Below are 21487 nucleotides of genomic sequence, written 5' to 3'. Positions count from 1 at the left end.
GGGGCGCACAGCAGACTCTCCGTGCTCCCTGTCACCCCTAATCCGCAGAGGTGGTTGAATATTTAAATGAACAATTAAGCTAAAGGGCAGGCTGCATATGCCGTCGGGAGGGGACGAGATCACTCTAGCCTAGATCTCACACCTCAGGCCAGCAGCCCGGGGTCCCCTGCACGGTACTTTTCACGAGTGCTGCGCGTTTGGCCAAGGTGTCTGCTGGCCGCCTTCCATTGCACACCCTTTTACAAAGGGGGAGCAGAGCCTAAAGATGCGGGTTCACCAGCGTCGAGGGTGGATTAAGGGTGCCGTTCTTGTCCACGGCACAGAACAGACCGTCGCAGGTGGAGAGGTGTGAGCACCTTGGGACCTGAGATCTCATAATCGGGCTGTGCTCTCTTGGCCTTAACTGTAGGTTTAAGAACCTTATGACAGTACCCACCCCTTCGCTTATGTCTGCCTAACTGCCTAACGATTTGTTTCCTATTTTCTGTTTTTTAGGTTTAAAGACAACCGAAAAGATGACATTTGGCTTGTAGATGTGAGTATGTGAATTTCTTGTACTAATTAAACACCTCTAACATTTTAACTGTTATTTTGTATTCTCCACCCAGATATATCCAGTTAGTACTTATGTATTTTACTGAGTTCATTTTCTCTGAAAGTACTGTTTGGGTTTTTATATTAAAATGAATATCAGCCTTACGGTTCCTGACAAGAAACATGTTTTTGATGAAATTCTGATGAGGTTGGCTTGTGGATTATTTCTGAGGAAGATCATGGGATGATTTTATTACAGAATTTACCCTTTTTAATATTATCCAAGAGATTGTGTGAATTAACATCACTTGACAGTCAAAATCAGATTTCATCTGAATAGTAAACAGAGGAACAATTTTTGCCTTCCTTTTCTCACGTGCAAATTTGGGATGTATTTAAACTCACGGTGTTCGGGACCCGTGTTAACGTGCGTCCACGCAGAAAGTAGGCAGCAAAAGTGGCCTGGCAGTGGCGGACTGACAGTCGCAGAAGCCAGGCAACGAGGCACGAAGGCCCGAAGTTTAAATCTCTCTCGGTGTATGTTTGATCGTTTCCATAGGATGATGTTAAAAAATAGATGTCTTAATTCCTTAAAATACAACGAGCAAGTGGGTATTCCATTTAACTAGAGGTGCCTGATTACCACCCCAGCCATCTGGTGTTGAAGGAGGAAGAACTGTGGTTTTAGTTTAATCAGCCTGACTTGTCCCTCCGCCAAACGTTAGTCAACTTAATGGTCTCCCATGTCTTACCAACGGTTACGCATAAACTAGCAAAGGCACCTACTTTGTTGGAATTTTTATAGTGTAAATAGATTGATGTTTATCATGTACACGTAAGAGGCGTGTACATGTACCTAGTGGTCTCGTGTATAACATAGACACACTCACTTAGAAGCAAAGATGTTTTTATTGTAAATCATAGATCTGTCTTAAACAGTCATTAGTAGTCATTTCAAATGAACTCAACGGTAGTGTCGACACTGTGTTACAAGCCAGGAGTTAACCTGTCGAGGCTTACATGTGTCTTATTATGTAATCACTTTGAAAATTATATTTAGACCTTCTGTCTAAAACAGATTATTATCAGGTCATTCATTCAAAGAAATTCTTTAAACATTAAGGTTGATCCCCACAGTAGCATAGCATTTTCGTGGTTGTCTTTTTTTTTTTAAGTTTTATGCACCATGGTGTGGTCATTGTAAAAAACTGGAACCGATTTGGAACGAAGTTGGTCTTGAGATGAAAAGGATGGGTTCTCCAGTTAAAGTGGGAAAGATGGATGCTACTTCCTATTCTGGTAAGTATTTATTTACTCAGTTTACCACTTCAGTCTCCTCATAATGAAAATGTTTTAAGTATGCAAAGCTGCATTCAAGGTAAGAGGAAGAGATGTATATTCTTTTGTTCATGTAAAATTTAAGTTGTCTTAATTTAAGACTGGGCTTTATGAGTTAAATGAATTAACCATCGACTATGTAACATGCGGTGTATGTTAATGTTACGCCCACTAGAGCTGCGTAAGCTTTTGTTCCTGCTTTGAGCCACCTGAGAAAATCAGCACCCGAGGCGGCCACAGCAGGTGAGTGGCAAAGCATCGACGTTGCCGTGGGAGTTAGGAATGAGAGTCTGAGCGCTGAGATGGCGTGGTGGTGGAGGAGATGGGAATCCGAAGGATGCGTTGAGTCGGGATGAACAGAAGTGAGGGTCAGGGAAGTATTCCCATTAGAGAGGCTGTGAAAGCAAAATCGTAGAGCAGGAAATGAGCGTAGATAAGTACGGACGGGGGAACAGACCGTCTTAGAGCGGAGGCAGAGGAGAGGTGGCCGCTCCCGTGTGTGTAAATACAGCCGCGTGGGACGCAGCCACGCTCGTCCGTTAGCTGTCGTTGTCAGTGGCTGTTCTCATGTTCCCGTGGCCGAGGTGAGCAGCTGTAGGGGAGACTGTATGTCCCGCAAAATATCTATTTATGATCCTTTACAGAAAAAGTTCACTAACACTTGTCTTAAGGGATTCGGGGAAAGACAAGGTGAGGCAGAGAAACGTGGGAGGAGCGTGGCCCCAGAGAGCCGACTGGCGTCACGCCCGGCTCCGCCTGCTGCTCTCGCGCTTTGGCTTCTCGCGTCTCCAGTTCGTACACTGGTAAATGTTTGTGGCAGCGGCTCTTTCATCGGTGGTTCTGAGGTTTCGGGCACACAGCACATGTGAAGTCCCTCACCGCGTTCCGCAGAGCAGGTTCCCTTTTTCTCAGTGAGTGGGTGGAAGTGTGTGGCGCGTCTTCCCTTTTGGGAAGTCAGCATTGTGCTCTCGTTACAACCCCGGGGACAGACCTGTGTCTTCCAGCTCTGCCGCGCCCTGCTCCTCTGGCGTTGGGGAAGTGCCACAAAACGCCATAACTTCAGTTTCCTTGTCTGTAATCCTCCGGGTTGCGAGGATTGTGTTAATATTTCCAAAACCTCTAGGACAGTGGCTCACACATGTAAGGTGATAGTGGTAGTGCCATAATTTAAGGGCCTCTCAGGTGGGAAAAAGTGTTCTGGATGTTATCTGTTGTCAATTGAGAGGCGTTGCATATTTTTGAGAAGGCAAGTGATTTGAAACAACATTTTGGGCAATAACATGTAGCATGGAAAGAAGAGCAGAAACGAGACAAGCCTCTAAGTCAACTTTCGTGTGCATCTTGGCGGAAGATGCTGGAAGCCCAGACTTGGGCGGGTGGCAGTGGAGCAAAGAGGAAAAACAGTGACTCTTACAGAGAGTGTCAAGGGTGAAATCACAGGTGTGATGGATCAGCTCTGTGATGTGAAGAACAATCGAAAACAATAGTGTGCGTTTCTTAGTGTAGTTACTGAGCTACACGGCCGCTGGTCATATGGAAAAGAATAGATTCGATTTTGTGTGCATTTTCATGAATTTGTGGTATTTTGCTTTGTGGATGTTTGGAAATAGGAACTAGAGTATACGATGTTAGAGCTGGAGTTACCGAGTGAATTGTTGAAACTTTGAGAGGAGGAGAGATCAATAGCAGGAACTTACTGTAGAGAGAGAATAATATGCTTGAGTTGATATTTCTTGCAATAATTTTAAAAATGTTAAAATATTCAGCTGTTGCTCATGATGTAAATTGCTGTGTTTAGGCACATGTGTTGATTAGGCATGCATGTACATATATTCATTCATGTAGACCATTCATAGTCAATATTTACTTAACTGCTATTTGTCAAGCCCTGTACTAGTCTCTATTGATTAAAGAACCAGAAGAAATCCTCATCATGGAAATCCTTACAGTGTAATAGAGGGAGAAAGAAGAACTGACCAACAAGTGCAGTAAAGTCTTAAACATGGCACATTCTCGGGATCAGTTGAATTATCCTGTGAAGTAACAGTACGTTATAAAGGAAAGTGGAGTATAGAGGTAATCAATAAAAATAGTACCTATAAATCAGTAAAAATCTTAGCGAACTACTCACGTGATGCTACACTGATAATTAACCCTTTACATAAAGTCAAATTTTATAGACTCTAATTCATTATTCAGTACTTATTATGTGCCCCTGTGGTTAGGGAGAAAAATAACCAAGACTGTTTTCCTAAGTAGTTTAGAGGAGAAAGTATTTCAAATGCTGTAACTGAAAAGCAATGTTCTTATAGGTCTTAGTTTTTTACATACTTTACGATGGGCCTTAATCATTTTACTTTCATAAACCATTAAGAGGTTGAAATTTCACCTGTGGTGTCATGATCATAATAGATTTTATTTCTTTTTCACTTAGCATTTTGTTATCCATTATGTTGAATTAATAGGAGAGGCTTCTGTGCAGTGCGTGAAACATGTCATGTGACACATCATCTCAAGCGTCTAGCTTTAGGCAGGGAAAGGGGGCGTGCCGTGTGCTGAGGACCACTCCGCCAAGCGTTGCGATGGTGCTTCATACAGTTTCTGTCCTTTACTCCGTGGATGGGGACCAACAAACCCCCTCCACCCCCACCCAGCAAGCCTGCACCCAGCCTGCATGGCAATGCCCGCCTGTAAATCCTGCGACTACTCGAATCATACAAGGCATTCATTCAGCAGGCATTTAATGAGCGCTTGCCGCGTGCCACGATACGCCAGGCACGTTCTGGGCGTCGGTGATGACAGTAGTAGCAAAACAAACGCTTCCACTCGTATGGGATGAATATTCTAGTGGGAAAGACAAACAGTGACCAGTGAACGTAAGTAAATCGGTATTATTTAGTGTCGATGTTAGTGGTGGATGCATTTTCTACTTTATTATGTAGTCAAGGAGATGTTCTGTGTGCCATGGAGAAGAAGATATTTTCTTCTTAGTATTTAAAAAAAGTTGATAAGTGTTCAAAACCCACTGTCTAGAGATTATAAATAGATTTTTGGCATATAAGTCTTAAAGGTCCCTTAAATTCTTCAAGGCAGTTCCAATACAGGCATTTGAGTAGAACTTGGAATCAGGTAAAGAAATGGAGTTTCTTTTTCAAGCTATCTGCCAATGAAATTCCGTGTCTAACTTTAGAATACTAGAGGATTGCCTGTTTCCTAGGGATCTCTTCCATCCCCGTCGGTACTTTATAGGCTGTCACAGAATCAGTGTTTCTCGGCATTTAGTCTGCATACTACCTGCATTAGGATTACTTGGGGCGCTCGTATAAATTCAGATTCCAAAAGCCCATAACAGCCCTACCAAATGAAAATTTCTGAGACTGGGTCATGAGAATGTATTTCTACATGGACTTCAGGTGATTCTGCTGCACGCCTATGTTGGGGAATCTCAAAGTATTATTGTAATGGCTCGTTACTTACAGGGCTTTGCTTTGGGGTGGGATGGGATTATTCAGTGATCAAGTATTGAAAAATCTCTTATAGCGTATTTGAGAGTGGCTTATTTCTCAATCATGTAATTGCAGGGGTTGGAAGCAAATATACTCAGTGTATACACTCTGTGTGTAGAATTCCTGAACTGGAGAAATTCGAACTGTCGTGACATCCCGCCCTGTATGCTTGGAATTTTGGATGTTACTTTGTCACAAGTTCTCTTTGTCTTTATTCTTGCATATTGGTGGGGAGTGTTTTGAAACCAAAGATTAATGATTACTAAAGTGATTGGCAAACCAGAACTCATGTATAAAAGTAGTTTCCTTATACCCAACTGTGATAAGGAAATATCCTGGAAATGAAGAAAATTAATAGAGGGAGAGATCACGTGAATAAATACATTTATTTATAGTTGTGTAAATATATCGTATATTGTCTATTTAAAGTGGGAATATTTTTTCTTTTTTTGTCCTAATTGCCTTGAAGCTGTAAACTAATACAGTATTAATTTGCTATTTTTATTTCTATAATTTTTAGTCCTAATTCTCTGTCGTTTGCTTTTGTTATTATTTCAGTCCCTCAAAAAGATGCCATTATAGCAGCCATGTCTCATTTTAATGCAAGGATTTGAGAATAGTCTTTGTAACATTTGGAATTATTCTAGGTTATTATAAAAAAAACTTTTAAAACGAGTAGATAAAGTTGCTTTTAGATCATTATAACTATAGAAATTAAATAATTTTTCAGATATAGTTTTTTAAATTAAAATGTAATGCAGTTCTTTAAAGTCTCAAAAGACATTAAGGGAAGAGACAAGACTTTTTTTTAAAAGAACTATTTGTCCTGGAAATGAATTCAAATGAGAAATGAGATTTTATTTATATATGTGTGTTTGTATACTTTTTTTTTAACAAGAATGTCTTTTAAAATAAGTACTGTAAAGATAAAATTCTAGCTATTCTTTTGACAATTTTTATGTTGTTATACATAGTATTTTGTGCAGCCCATAGGTTAGATTGTTAAGCAATTATTTTGTGTGAGAATGTCATGTTTTTTTGTTAGTGTATATTCTTTTTAGACTTAAAAACAACATATCTCTTTGAGTTTGTGTAAATATGTTGATATATTTTTTAAATAAAAGGCTCATTTATTACTCAGTTTCTCATTTTTTTAAAAAAATTTAGAATCATTTATTCTTTTTCTTATCAAGGCATTGCTTCAGAGTTTGGAGTTCGAGGTTATCCAACAATTAAGCTGTAAGTTGAGTGTCGTACGTTTATATGTGTATTTTTATTAGTTCACTCTACTTACATTTACTTACATTAGTTTCTAGTAGCTTCCTTGGAGGATTGAAGATTTGAGTCCAGCAGTTCTTTCTAGGTCCACTATGTGATCAGAGGAAAAGGGGCTGCATCTTCATGCTTTTCTTCGTATTTAAGTAACTGTGTTGTTCATGGCTGATACACTAAATGTATTTTGAGTGCTAACTGTGTGACAGGCACTCTGCAGAGCAAGGTGTGAAAGGTCTTTTATTCTTGAGCTCAAGACTATATTCCGCTTTGTCATATGAATCTCGTCTCCTAACAAAGTTTACTTTTCTATAATTGTAATAAAGATTTCATCAGAGAGGAAGGAAATAGGGAATCAAAGTTATGGATGTTAACTCTGATTTGTAGATGTTGAGCAAGTCTAATACACAGCGCATAAGTTGGAAGAAATGGTGTGATAATCCTAAAGGGCTCAGTTTATTTTATACTCGTGATTTTACTGAATTTTCTTAGGAGCTTCATTCATATCCTTATTTTCATAATGTGGGTAGTTAAATCATTTTCATATTAATTTTCACAATAAGTTTTTATTTTAGTATTTTAAGATCTCAAATTTCAAAATTTGAGTGATTTTAGTTTTTTGTTTATTGGGTTTTGTGTTGACCTTCCCTCTCTTTTTAAAAATGTTTGCTAAACCTCTTCTATTTTCTTGTGTTAAGTAAATTATCCTTTCCATTTTTTGTTTAATTATAAATGTTCTATTGTGCTTTCACAATTTTTTTTTTTTTTTAAATCTCAGTTGGACACAGTTCATTGGCAGGCTTTTGGAAAATACCTAATTTTCTAGAGTAGATGTTCTTATGCATTGGTTTACTGTAAGCTTGGAGCATCTGTCAAGCATATAGCTATCAAATACAGAGTAAAATATTTTCATGTAATTTTAATAAAATACAGCCTTTTTCTTTATATTTTGAGTCGCCTGTCTTTTGAAGCCAGTTGTCTACATTTATGTAGTTATGATACTTCTAAAACACCTCCGCATTTATTATTCACATACCGTAATTTTTATATAATAGAGCGATCAACATTAAATATTAAAACAGTTGAAATAATTCAAGCTTTTTCCCTTCTTTTTTCTTTTTAAGATTAAAAGGGGACTTGGCATATAATTATAGAGGACCACGAACTAAAGATGATATTATTGAGTTTGCTCACAGAGTATCTGGGTAAGTTTTTACTAGGAAAAGCCTTTACTATATGATATTAATATTTAAAAATTAAATGTACTTTAGTAGAATGTTAGTGTACACACATATTTTTAGGGACTTAACCTAAATAAAATTTGACTTTATGAGAAAAGATACGGTTACATAGCATATATAAAGAGATCCTTTAAAAAAAAAAAAAAAGGATTTGTGCTTTGTATTATAGACTTCTTAACCTCACATTTAAATTCATTTAGTGTATAGAAGAATTTTCCCCGTTTTTAATAATACATTTCCAAAATCGGATTACTTCTCACAACCTTGTGAATCTTAATTTTTCTTTTATCATTTTGATTTTTTACTCCCTGGTTTATATCAGTTTTTATTGTTACATATTTCAGAGTTTAAGAGAAACCTCACAGTATTAAAAGCCCAGTAGATTTGGACTTTTAATCCCCAGCCTGTGCACTGGAAAATTCTTCTTAGATGCAGCTGAAATATTTGCCCTGCTCTGTCGCCCTCGGCTTTATGCCTTCTGTGAGGTGTTACTGCACATTTTGCTTAGGATGTGACATAATTAGAACCCAGAGATCTATTTGAGTTTCAGATCCCTGAGGCTTTACTGATAAGGAAACAGATTCTTCCATAATAAGCACGTCCTGTGTATTTGAATGCAGTGATTTTGTGTTTTAATCTACCTCTTGCTCGGTTATAAAGAACATTGGTGTTTATTACTATGGAAATGATTATGTGCATCTTTTTGAAGAGAACACTCATATATATAGGTTAATGTATATTAACTTTGAAGGTAAAAGGGGTCAAATATGTGGTGCCAGAAAGAAATCTAACTACGTGAGGTGAACATGATGTAAATATATATATGCCTCACTGTTAAAATGTACAGCTGAAATTCGTCAGTTGCATTAACCAATGTCACCATAAAAAGTAAATAAAAATGTTTTAAAAAGCAGAAAAAAAGAAAGTATAAGCACTCTCTTATGAGTTTGACAGGATATATTCTGTTGATAGCTTTAAATAGCTTTAATATAAATTGAAAGATTGGAATGCATTACTTGGGTGGCATGATACCACTTGGCTTAAATTATTTGAGAAAAGACGGGAATGAGCTTTATATATTAAAACTTGCAAAGCTTAATAATATAATTTTCACTGTTTTCTCGTTGATTGTGTACTACATTTTCTCTATTTGTTCTGTGAATTAATTTTGAGATACCTTTAAAATATATGAGAGGATTGCTAGTAGGATGTACTTTATTCCCCCATAATTTAGGTTAGCCTTTATGTTTTGGCAATTTTTAATGAGTTTTAGTTTAAGTTTAGGAAGGGTTTCCCCTGATGTAACTAGGGGTGACTTGATTGCAAATGGAATTTCAAGAGTCCGTTCCGAAGTTGCATCACTTACCAGTTAATTACCAAAGTAAAAATAAGAACTAGAATCGAGTGATGCAATGCACCTAAAGAATTGTGCATTTGGAAAATATGTTTGCCCTTGTAAAATGTCTTTTGTTCTTTTTGCAAATTTGGTGGAGTTAGAATTTCATAGGCTACATTTTTTAAAAGACTGTTTCTTCTTTAAGTTGTTTTAATAGCATTTTGTAAGTGATACGTTTTGTAACAACTTTTGATGTTAATTCATTTCTGAGTCTGTTTGGCTTTGAAATATGCTTCTATAATAAAATCCTTATACTGTTTTTATCAGTTTCTAATGTACTATTACGACTACCATTTTTTATTTTTCCTGAAAGGAAAATGTACTTACAAAACATTTCAGATGTTTAACCTCTATCGAGTATTTTAAAACTACATAGCATTTAAATGGGGACAGAGTAAGACAAATATTCTTGACATAGTATTATACACTCCTGGGATAGTATTTCAGTGTGTTCGTGTGAATGATCTTTTGAAAGGAAGAAAAAAATAATTCTCACGTGGATTATTTTGTTTTTGCTGAAGACTCTAAACAGATGTTTTTGCCTATCAAAGTACTGGCTAAGATGATGGTACTCTTTAAAGGAATGTATTTGAAACTTAGTTTTTAAACAGAGATTAAATTGCAGGTACTGTATTTTTGTTATATGGATGTAATGGTAGCCATGTCCCACAAGTTTGATAAGATTTATGTGAATCGGCTGATACATTTAAAATGCAGTTAATAAAACATTTAAACCTTATGGCCTTGGACACAATAGGCTGTCACATGAATAAGAGTAAATAAATTGTTCACTGTCTTTAGATCAAATGCAAGTTTGTTTTTGGTTTGCATTGCTTTCTTTTTTTTTTTTTTTTTGGTTTGGTTTGGTTTTAATTGTGGTGAAATACAACACAGAGCTTATCACCTTAACAACTGAACATGTGCAATTCAGCAGTGTCAAGTGCATTCAGGCAGTCACGTGTGCGTGTGGTTTCCCATCAGGGCCCTGATCCGGCCGCTGCCCAGCGCGCAGATGTTCGAGCATGTGCGGAAAAGACACCGTGTGTTTTTTGTTTACATAGGCGGAGAGTCACCTTTGAAGGTATAAACAATTTTATTTTTTAATCCAAAAAATTGCTTCACTCTTATTGGAGATAATTTAGTTCAATCTAATTTGGAAATTTTTATAATAAAAATACTTTCTCAGATATCTTCTATAGTGTTCCCCTTCATGAAATACAGTAAATGAAAAGTGGGTAGATGGTGTCTGCCTTTGTAGTTTTTCTATTATTGTCCTGGTCATTTAAATTTTATATTGCTTTTTGCATTTTGAGTCTTTGAGACCACAAAATGCATTTGAGTGTAAATTTTTTAAGGGAAAAGATCATCGTCTTAAATTATTGTAGAAATATGTATCTGTGTCTACCCACACCTCTTCCTTTAATCAAATTAAAATACACTGAGCTTATGCTGTATTTAACGAACTTTATTTAGAGTGGTGTGAAAGCACTTGGTTATAGTGGTCATTTGCTCTAGAAGCAGTTTACTGCATTTGCTTAAATTTCATCTTTTCACATAAAAGGACGTAAGGTAGAAAATTGTAATGAAACTGCCTAATGATGATACCACTTGCACCGAATGTTTAATGAATGTTTAATGAGGAATGAATTTTGATCTTAATATTTAAAAATCACCTTTTTTGTTTGCATTTTCACAGGAGAAATACATAGATGCAGCTTCCGAATTAATCGTATATACATACTTCTTTTCTGCCTCAGAAGAAGTGGTTCCTGAGGTAATTTTTAAAATTAGATTTTAATGACAGTTCTATTTTTCTAATTATTACTTGATTTTATCTATCGGACTTATTGTCACTGTGACATGTGGAAACAGTAAACATAGTAACTCTGAGAGCTCCAGGCTGCTTACTGTTAATAAGCAAACATCACCAGGTGGATGGCATTTAGGGATTATTATTATTACAGTCATGCTTTTTTCCTCTTTAAAATAATAACAGTAGTGAATGGTGATACCTCGTGCCCTCAGCTGGTTCATAAGTCGTGGGTTTGCTTATATACATATGTATATAAATTAAAACAGCGACTTCTTATCCCCTAGTCACGTGCCGTGCACCGTATGAAGTCCGGGGTTGGTGACAGGCGAGATAGTCGGGATTCTGATGGGCTGGAGCTGGCGTTCTCACAGGTGGAGGGAGGGACCGAGTTTAGAGTTTCGGGTGAGGTCTTCTGTTGGGTCTTCGGAGTGGGATAGTGACCCTCAGTAAACAAATCTATAAACATATCAGAACCACTATAAAAAAAATAAAGTGTCAGTAGGGACATTTACAGTTGGGGTGGCTGCGCTAGATCCGTTGATCAAGAAGCGTCTGTCTGAGAAGACGACACCTGCACTGGGACTTCTGCGACATGCAGGAGCGTGCAGAGCTCTGTGGCCAGAGCGAGGCAGAAACAGGGAAGTGAGACTGCCGTGCCCAAGCCGGGGCACGCCGGGCACACGCGAGGAACAGCGGGGGCCGGTGGGCCGCGATGCCGCGAGACGGGAAACCGGAGGCGGGCAGAGGCCTCGCAGGGCGTGGCCGGCGCGCCCGAGCCGTTGCCGCTGGTGAGGGACTCGTTCTCCAGTGTATTTTAAGGACGTTGCCCTGGGCGAGGTGCTGAGTGAATCGGATGGGCATTTCTGTAGGTCCGGAGACGTGAGTGGAACTCTTGAAGTAACACGGGAAGGGTGGGCCCGGAGGTTAGTGTGGGAACTGGGGAGAAGTGAAAGCATCGTCGTGTTTCTGCAGACGGCATTGGCCGAGCTTGCTGAGCCGGAGGAAGAGGGACAGGTGAAGGACGCTCATGGGTTTGCGTTTGAACCACCAGGGGGAAGGTGTGCATGAGCTGTAGGATGTGGCAGGAGGAACACGCTGGGTGATGGGAACGGGATCCGGAGTTTGGAATGGTGCGTTTTTATTTGATTCGGTGTATTAGACACCTAGGTCCAAGGATCATAGACACAGCCGTGTATAGGGGTCTAGAGTTAAGGCTCTATAAACAGACTTCTTAAACGCAGGATGTAGAGTTTTAAAGAAGTAAGAGGGTCCAGGACCTAAAGGTGGCAAAGGAAAATGAGAAGAAATAGCCACTAAATAGAAAGGCAAGATGAGTGGCAAGCCAAGATCTGAAACAAGGAAAAGTGTGTAAAGTGGGCGTGCCCAGCGAGCGAGCTCCTTGCAGCGTGATCCCGTGAGGACGGGAAGGTAGCGAAAGAGGAGCAGTTTCCTTCGCAGTGAGGGGACACGTGCCTCCTCACTGGTGTCGTGTACGAGGATGCGGGGAATGATCGGAGGCCACAGGTAGAGGCTTCTCTTCCGAAAAGGGTCACTGCACAGGGGACCTGAGAAATTGTAAGTAGCTGAGTGGAAACGCGGAGTAAATCAAGGGAGCTTGCTTTTTAATCAGTGTAAGTTATAAAAAATCAAAACCATTTTTTTCACAAAAGTATGTGATATTACACGTTTTTGGCTTAATTTTGTTAGTTTATTTTTTAAACTTATTGAGGTGACATTGGTTAGTAAAATTATATAAGTTTCAAGTGTACAATTCTGTAATACTGAGGGAACCGCAATGAAAACTCCAATGAGAAACCATATCACACCTGTTAAATATTTTGTTTTAAGACAATTACAGTTACCTGGAGTATGTGTTTAATGCTTCCCGCAATATTTACGTAGATGTTTATCCTATAAATATGTATTTTGAAATGATTTTCAACTCTTTGGGGAACTGCCACCAATTTCTGGTCAGTTTAAACTCATTCAGGTTTGCTTGGTTCGGTCTAAGAAGTTATTTTGCCATATTTTATGTGTATGCATTCATTCTTGACGGGGGGGAAGGTTTGCTGGAAAATCAGCCATGCAGGCCGTCGGAGTCTAAACAGATGCCTCAGAAGCTTGTAAACCCCCATTTTGGAATGCCTTAGGGTATCTTAATATATGATAGCCTAGAATGGACCAGAACTAGAACTTTTAATACACTTTCGTCTCCTAAGTACAGTGGGCCACACCGAGTTAGTGTTAGAAATGAGAATGAGTACTGGACGCTCATCTGTGAAGCTGTTCGGGGCATTTCACGTGGGGCGATCCAGGCCCTGCCACCGTCCGACCCTATCTCTGTCCTCAGACGATGATGGGGTTCTGAGATGTCTGTAACATCTGGGTGGGCAGAAACGGCGTCTGCTACATGGGCTGACTTGGTTATCAAGCTGTTTTTATTTTTATTATTAGCCTTCTAACAGTTTTCCGTATCATTCTTTAATTATTCCTGCCAATATCAATATTTGTCATATCTTTTCTAGTTCTGAGTGTGTGGTTGCAAAAGTTGGCTGGGGGAAGTGGCGATCGTTCTTTTCCAGAATAACATGAGGATTTTTGCTCCCATAGAGATTTCTCAAGGACAAAGCCCATGAATTTATGGTCTTCCCATACTTTGAGTTTTAACACGTGGTCATGCAAGGCTGCTTTAGCTCTCCAACTAGCACTTATAAAAATCGCAATAAGTGTAATAAAGGGATAAAAAGATGAATTAAGACAATTTCTGACTTCGGGATGCTCAAAGATGCGTGGAGGAGATTGTCGTGCAGACAGATAACTGTAATATGAGGTAGTTTAGGGGGAGACAAGGAAGGAGGAGGAGGGACTCACAACACGTGGAAACAGACGGCCGCAAGGTTTCAGCTGTTCAGTCATGGTGTGGCCCACTCAGGTGCCCTCGAAAGACAGGGGCTTACCGTTAACCATACCTGGGAAGCACCGTTGTGGCTGAGTTGCTGAGATCGGGTGGTAGAGATGAGCGTGTTGCCACAGCCTCACGCAGAAGCTTCGCCCCGCCCTTAAGATAGCCATTCTCGTGGTGCCGTCCTGTTTTTTGGTAGAGATGTTTTGTATTACCTGAGATACGCCTCCTCCCTTTGTGATCTCTCCAGGACTGCTGTTGGTTTTTATTTTATTGTTATTGTTGCTTTCTTTTATTAGTTACATACTGATTGATTTCTTTATTGTTACTTTCAGTATTATGTCACTCCTGTGAAAATTACGTGGCTTACCTAAATTATATCTCTTCTGCTCCAATACTGGTTTCCATGCTACAATTTCCCTATTTTGAAATAATTACAGCACAGATAATTATTGTACGAAGCTACGTTGTGAATGAATCCCTTATTAATTACAAGGTCCCACTTATTAAGGGTTTACAGTATAAGGCTGCTCTCTCGTATGTCAGTAGATCTGACGGCTCTTTTTAACTATAACTTTTGTCATTTGTGTGTGTATTTCTGGTGTTACCTTGAGTTTTGAAAATATAGCTGTCCATTGAAATTTTTTAAACGATAAAATTATTTCCGTGTCTGATTTTGCAGTACGTGACGCTGAAAGAAATGCCCGCAGTGCTCGTGTTCAAAGATGAAACTTACTTTGTTTATGACGGTAAGTTCCAGAGTTTTAGCTCACATAAAACATTTTAAACTTAAAATGCTGCGCCCATTGTAGGACTTAGGTGTTGATGAAAGATTTAGTAAATGCAGCTGCTGCTCACGGTTTCCATTACTTGAAAGACTGATGCTGCATTTTTCTTACCCTTCAACTTTAGTTTTTCCATTTAGTTTTCTTTCATTCAAAGTTTCATTTTTCTAGCTCGAGTCATTTGCCTTTTTGAGAAGTAAAGGCGATGCAGATTCTGTATATTACTTTAAAACATCCGAATTTAATTGTTAAAAAGACATGACGTTTCAGACACACACACCGGTGAGGCAGGAAAACGTGTTCGGCGGCGAGGCCCGCGGCTTCCTCCCTGCGCGCCGCCTCCCTGGCGGGCGGGGCTGACCGCGCACCTGCCGCTCAGCATGTCTCCTCGAAGCAAACACCGACTCTATGAAATATTGTCGTTATGTTAAACATGCATCATGATGAGGAGAATGGTGAATAACAAACCTCTACGAACATGCCCATCACCCAGCCCGGACCCTTACCGAGAACTTAGCACATTTGCTTCAACAAGCTTTTCTTTGCTGAAGTGTTTAAAGCAAATCCCAGTGGCAGTCCATCACTGCGTGCTTCCTCAAGCATCTCTTTAAAATTGTGGACCTTTTTTTTAGATTACCACATGCCGTTACAACATTTAGCAAAACCGACAAAATTCCTTGGCATTATCAAAAAGCTGTTCCCACAGTTCCCAGACAGTGCCCTCAGCTGTCTCGGGGCAGTGTGACAAGCTCAGCGAAGAATTGCTCTGTGTATGAATGTTCGTGCATCTGGTCACTTAGAGTAGATTCTTACAAGTGAAATTTATAATTTCAGATTATGATCACGCATCAGCCATGTTATACGACATTATCAACATTTTACAGACTTAACTACACTGTAACATACCAACTTTGTTTTTTAAGAGTACGAAGATGGCGATCTTTCATCTTGGATCAACAGAGAGAGGTTTCAGAACTATCTGACTGTGGATGGCTTCCTCTTGTATGAACTTGGAGACACTGGTAACAAACATATGTACAACTCTCCCTCACCCTACAGAATTTTTCCTTAATTGATGACTTAAATCAGATTCTGTAGAAAATGAAGTTTAAGCTCTATTTATAATTTCTTCTTTAGACCTGAATGCCAGTTTTGCCTTATGAGAATATAGATTAATATTACCAAAGAGCATATCTTAATATGTAAGTCAAAGAGCAGCTAGAGAGGGCTTATTTATAGAACCGAGAGCAACAGGAAAACGGAGCCTGGATTATGAGGAAATGAGAAAAAATAACTAACCAGGAAGCTGGTTATAACCAGCTCAGGAGGCTGATTTCGTGATAGAAGCTGAATAGAACTCACAACCTTTAAAGCCTGCTTTTGTTTGTGAGGAAAATACGAGTATCAGATTTGCATGATTCCTTAAAGCTCCGTGATTGAAATTGACAGGCAAAGCAAGTATAAATATAGATGCAAAAAAGAAAGCTATACGAAGCTAACTGTATGGTCTCAAATGCATGAAAACTATAAAAATTATAAGAAGCTACCTGTGTAAGCTTTAGGAGGAAATGTTCCATAAATTTCTAGCAAATACAGGAACTTGGCAGTAGGTACTAGTTTCTAAAACATAGGAAGTCACGGTCACTGCAGCATCTGGTTCCATTCACGACTTTGTGATGAGTGGGATGGAAGGGGAGTTTTAGATGGAGAGAACGGGGGACCTTTACCGAAGGCTCAGCTTTTTTATTTGAGAAGTGACAGGCTCTAGCTTCCTCTTCCTGCTGTCCTGCTCTTGAACCTGATTGAGAATACAAAATAGAAACACGCTCGCGGTCCTGTTGTTTCATAAATCTTTCTTAGGATGGTGTTTGTTCTGGTCCGAAGCCTGTTCTTTAATATTCTCTATCCGGTGGTGTTTCTGTCTTCACTTGTCCTTCTCGGGGGCACACGTCAGCTCAGTGCTGGATCCTGACATGTGGATACTGTCGAAGATTTTAGATTTACTTGCTAATTCTTCCAAGCCCATGTGAAAGGAAAAAGGAGAAAATGGAGGAATACAGTCATTTTCCTTTCAGTTATTGTAATCACAGGAGACAGCCTGACCTCAAGGCAATTAAAATAGGCAGCTTTGGCTCGGTCTCTCCTCCCAGATCTATTTGGAAAGAAGCTGGCTGTGGCAGTCAGTGCTCCTGCCGTGTGTCCACCAAACCGCCCTTGTCGGGTATCAGCTTCAGCCATCATTTCACCCGGCCACTCATCCTACAGGCGCCGCCACCAAGTCCTGACTCTAGTGGCTTCCGAGAAGTTCCGGAGCCCGCAGCTTCTGACTCCTGCCCGAGGCGCCAGCCTCGTTCTCTCTCGTCCTTCCCCACCCGCTCCCTTCTGCAGCCGCACTGACCAGAGGCCACGTGCCTCGCGCCAGAGCACCTGCATGCATCCTGTGCTCTTCGCCTGGACGTGTGTAGTTAATTTACTTTCATGCATCAAACTCACGCCAAACGCTGCTTCCTTAGGAAAATCTTTTACGGACCCCTCAAAACTGCTGTGGCTTGCTGCGTGGGGCTCCGTTATGAAAACACCACGTGTCTCCCCCTCGGACTCCGGCTGTGCACTGCGCATCCCTGTGATCGTCCGCCCTGCAGGGCCATGTGCTTGCCCCGCGTCCAGGCCCACGTCTGCGCTCGCCACCACGCCTGGGGACTAGCCCGGTGCCGGGCACACGCCTCGGGCTCAGGAACTGTGAAGTTTATGCGTGAGAAACTGCATGCTTGGCCTGTGGAGGGATGCCCCACATGCTGTAGGCATTTTGAAAAAAACACATGGAGCACTTGAGAATGAAAGAAGCACAGCAAAAACCAAGCACTGACTAGTGCATGAAATGACATTTCCAGAGGAGAAGTCATTAATTATATGGAATGATGTTTGCAGCTGAGGGTTAAAGGAAGAGTCAGGATTATGTAGAATGCAAGACACTTTTGAGCACTTGAAATTAGGAAAGAAGCATTAAGATGTGGGGATTATGTTGAAAGATTATTGACTTAATCCTCAAGTTATATACCTACTCTGACCCAGAAGCTGTCCCAGTGTTTTTGAGCACGCCATGTCAGTCAGCTCCCTTATTAACTTGGCAGTAGGTACCAGCTTCTAAAAACAAGTGGACGTTTGCAAAGGTGAAGCCACACAGCCGACAGAGACGGCGCTTCCCCAGGGTGCTCCCGGGCCTGGACCGGAACGGGCCCTGCTGGGGTGGGCTCTGGTCTTCGGCTCCCGCGCTGCTTCCTGGAGGATGTGTGTCGGAGGCAGACATGCTGTGCGCTCTGCAGAGGGCTGCGTGCATCTCACGAGCCGGGTTTCTTTGGTGTGTTGTTGCTAGCAGGTAGCGGCCAGGGCACCAGAGGGAACAGCAGAGTCAGAGTCCTCCTCTTGTTGTAGACCATTCTTTAGAGCTGTGGCAATTAGTGGTACATTTCCTTATCAGCTTATTTCTTATGGTTTTAGCTTTTGACAGACGGCTTATTTTAATGATTCTGTGGATTGTGTGAAAAAATACAGTTTGTGTATTTGAATCATTAAGTATTTACTATTTGCATTTCGAGGATGGGAGGTGGGAAGGGATTCGCACCTGAAGTTGACTTACTGATTTCACTCTACTCAGTATATAATGTGGGATAACTAGAATTAAATTCTAGCAGTCATGTTTACTGATTCCTGATTCGCAGCTATAATAATTGAAAAGTTTGTGTAGTTAAGGTTATTTATATTATATCATTCTTGATTTCAGGAAAGCTCGTGGCTATTGCAGTTATTGATGAGAAAAATACATCAGTCGAGCATATCAGGTATAGTGCCTGCAGACATCGCCCAATTCCAACTTTACGTGGCTTCAGATAAACAACATAGTATCTTTTCTTGCAGTGTTAGCCAAGTCAGCAGGTATTATTATCGAATAATTATAATCTTTAAGTGAAGAAATGAAATATTCTGTATTTGTTCTACAGATTAAAGTCAGTTATTCAGGAAGTCGCTAGAGATCACAGAGATGAGTTCCACAGGTAGGTGCTTACATTCTGGATGTTCCTCAATCTTGGTTTAGTTTTGTATTATAATAACCAAAAGTAATTGCATTTTATACTTTCAAAGATGAATCAAGGAGCCGAAGTGAATTATAGTATATTACATTTCTGTATGAATTGTTTAGACTTGAAATTTGTTGAAATATGTCCTACAATTAAGAAAAAAACCTTTTATAATTTGTATTACACCTGCTCCTTGATTTGGGATGAGTTTGTGGTAAGAACACATGCACATGTGCTCATACATTTGAGACAAAGGTAAAGAAACAATCACAAGTCAGCTAGACAAATGATCGTTAACAGGCGCTCAGCATAATGAATGTTAAAATAAGTGCGTTTTTATTGTGCGCTAAGCCATTGCTGCCATAAGAGACGCTCAGTGTAAATGTGTTATATTGTTTACCTGTTACTCCCCTTTTATTCTCAGTCTTCTAATGGTGTATTACTGATGTATACTTATCTCCTGTTACATAGTATGAGCATCTTCTAGTCCTGTTTTAGAGTAAGTGGGTAATATTTCTTAAACGTGTTTACTTGGAAAAGCTTCTGTTGCCTTGCATTTTAATTTTATGTAAACAAAATAGAAATGTCTCATAATTTAATTCTACCTGTGTGTATTTGTATCTCAACAGCCTGTAGAATTCACACTCCTACACATTGTGATTCATGTTTACATGCTATTACCAAGTTCAGTTGTTTATTTTGTATTTAATATGACACTATTTTTTTGTTTGTTTGTCGTTGTTGGTTAGGGATTTTCAGTTTGGACATATGGATGGGAACGACTATATAAATACCTTGCTAATGGAGTAAGTAAAGTGCTAAATGATTTTGCTTTTAATTCTATCAATTTTTAAATTTCATTTTCTGACAGACGGACTCATAGCTGAAAAAAGCAAATAAGTGTTTGGTGTATGTTGTTGCAGATATTCTTCCATTAAATATTTCACTTTAATTCTTAAATCTATATTTGAAACTTTTATATTGTTCTATACTAAAATATTTGTTTCCCAATTCAGTGTTAATAATTTATAATATTTTGAAAAGAAGAGATTTGAAATCTTAAAATTTTGTAGTTTTTGTTCAATACACACCTTAAGTTCACTTTTAATGAACAAATGTAACTTAAGTAGAAAATTTAGCATTCAAGAATTAACAGCTATTCTAGAAGAATTTATTTTAACAGGCTAAAATAACTTTATAAGAAAAATATGCAATTTCGAATTTTCATTGATTATGTTTATGCTGTAAGGATCTGATTGGTCACTTCAGAAAGTTGATATTGGAAAACATTTGCCATACCTATACTGAATTAATAAATTTCAAATAAAAACCTATTCAGTGAACACTTAGTGAATATTTACTGTATTTTATACACTGTGTTTGCCATTGTTGATGCAAAAAAATGAGTAAGTTAGGGTCCTTGTCTTCATGGGCTTATGGTCCGCTGGGTAAGACAATGCGATTATCACAGAACTGTGTGAAAAGGTCTGTGTGGTAGGGGGCTCTGGACACGGACTCCCACCCCGACCCCAGTGCACACGGAGGGGGAGGGGCTCGGAACACGCTCGCCGGAGGAGCAGAGACTGAGAAGTGCTGACGTTTGAGAGGTTAGCTGATGGGGGAACGCAGAGAGGTGATCCCAGGCAGAGCATAAGAGCAGGCGGGCATAGGAGGCGGAGGCGAACGGGGCTTGTGAGGGTGGTGGCGCTCACGGCGGCCCCCGGCGCCGCTGGGGAAGCTCACCAGAGGCGGCTGCGCTTGTCCGGCGGCGTGGAGGCCCCGGTCGGTGGGCCGCGGTGTGCTGTCTCTCTCTTCCCTCCCTCAGCTCAGGAGCGTAGGTGCAGCAGGTGGCTTCGTTCATGGTTGCAGGATATTGGGTTAAATTAGAGTCTTCCACTTTCCAGGGAAGAGCAGTGGGGAAATGAAAACCAAACTTAAAAACTCAAAGTGACATTCATAATTTTCAGTTAAAAAGCTGAAGTTATAGTGTTATTTTTCTTCATTTATGTTCAGTTTTTGTCTCTTTTATTCTAATTCGAGATTTGCCAGAGATATAAAGTACCAGATATAAGATATAATGAAGAAATCATGACAAACAAAAGTAAAACAAATGATTTCTACAGTCATTAAAAGGACTTGAAAAAAATTGGTCTCGAATTTTTAATAGTCAAAACAAAGTAGGAAACCATTGCTTAAACAGAGTGAGCAAGAGGTCAAAGCAGTTTGGGCGCAGTGACCGGCTGGCTGCTCGACCCAGGGTGACGTCCGGGATATCTAGAGAGGTGGCAAGGCGCTGCTTCCTGAGTGCTGCTTCTGACGTGCGTTGAGAGAGAGCAGAAATTTTGAGCTGTAGTTGAGGTCAGAAAACAACCATGATCTCTACCACCGCCCCTTGTAGTTTGGGGGGGCGGGGTGTTTTCATATTGTGCTTTTGGTTTTTGTTTTTTTGAGAGAAGAGAGAAGGCGTATGGTGGTCACGTAACAATAATTGAAAGTTTTTATTGAGCACTTGCCCTGTGACCAACACGGGACTAAGTGGTCATGTATGTTTTCTAACCTGTACAGTAACTCAGTAAGGTGTAAGTACCATTATTATCTGCATTTTACGAAAACGAGGAAATTCA

The 21487-nt window shown here is 39.9% G+C and overlaps 1 protein-coding gene across 8 annotated transcripts in view; it reads left to right on the top strand.

Moving 5' to 3' along the window:
- Positions 1-21487, top strand: part of TMX3 (thioredoxin related transmembrane protein 3) — a 33717-nt gene that overhangs the window by 4602 nt on the left and 7628 nt on the right. For 5 of the 8 annotated variants that reach the window (XR_004953765.1, XM_016120994.2, XM_036230120.1 and 2 more), the window contains exons 3-13: positions 496-535; positions 1710-1833; positions 6572-6617; positions 7775-7855; positions 10269-10368; positions 10984-11061; positions 14685-14751; positions 15711-15809; positions 18569-18626; positions 18786-18839; positions 19613-19669. Coding sequence is in view for 7 of the 8 variants with exons in the window: in XM_016120994.2 (XP_015976480.2) it covers positions 496-535; positions 1710-1833; positions 6572-6617; positions 7775-7855; positions 10269-10368; positions 10984-11061; positions 14685-14751; positions 15711-15809; positions 18569-18626; positions 18786-18839; positions 19613-19669 (804 nt within the window). In the remaining variant the exon portion in view is untranslated. Of the gene's footprint in view, positions 1-495; positions 536-1709; positions 1834-2047; positions 2116-6571; positions 6618-7774; positions 7856-10268; positions 10369-10983; positions 11062-14684; positions 14752-15710; positions 15810-18568; positions 18627-18785; positions 18840-19612; positions 19670-21487 lie in introns of those variants that run through there. The other 3 variants (XM_036230122.1, XM_036230117.1, XM_036230121.1) reach the window with 3 other exon arrangements.

Source organism: Rousettus aegyptiacus, unplaced genomic scaffold (genome assembly GCF_014176215.1).
Source record: "Rousettus aegyptiacus isolate mRouAeg1 unplaced genomic scaffold, mRouAeg1.p scaffold_m13_p_12, whole genome shotgun sequence".
Classification (NCBI taxonomy): Eukaryota; Metazoa; Chordata; class Mammalia; order Chiroptera; family Pteropodidae; genus Rousettus; species Rousettus aegyptiacus.
This window is presented reverse-complemented; position numbering and strand designations above follow the sequence as displayed.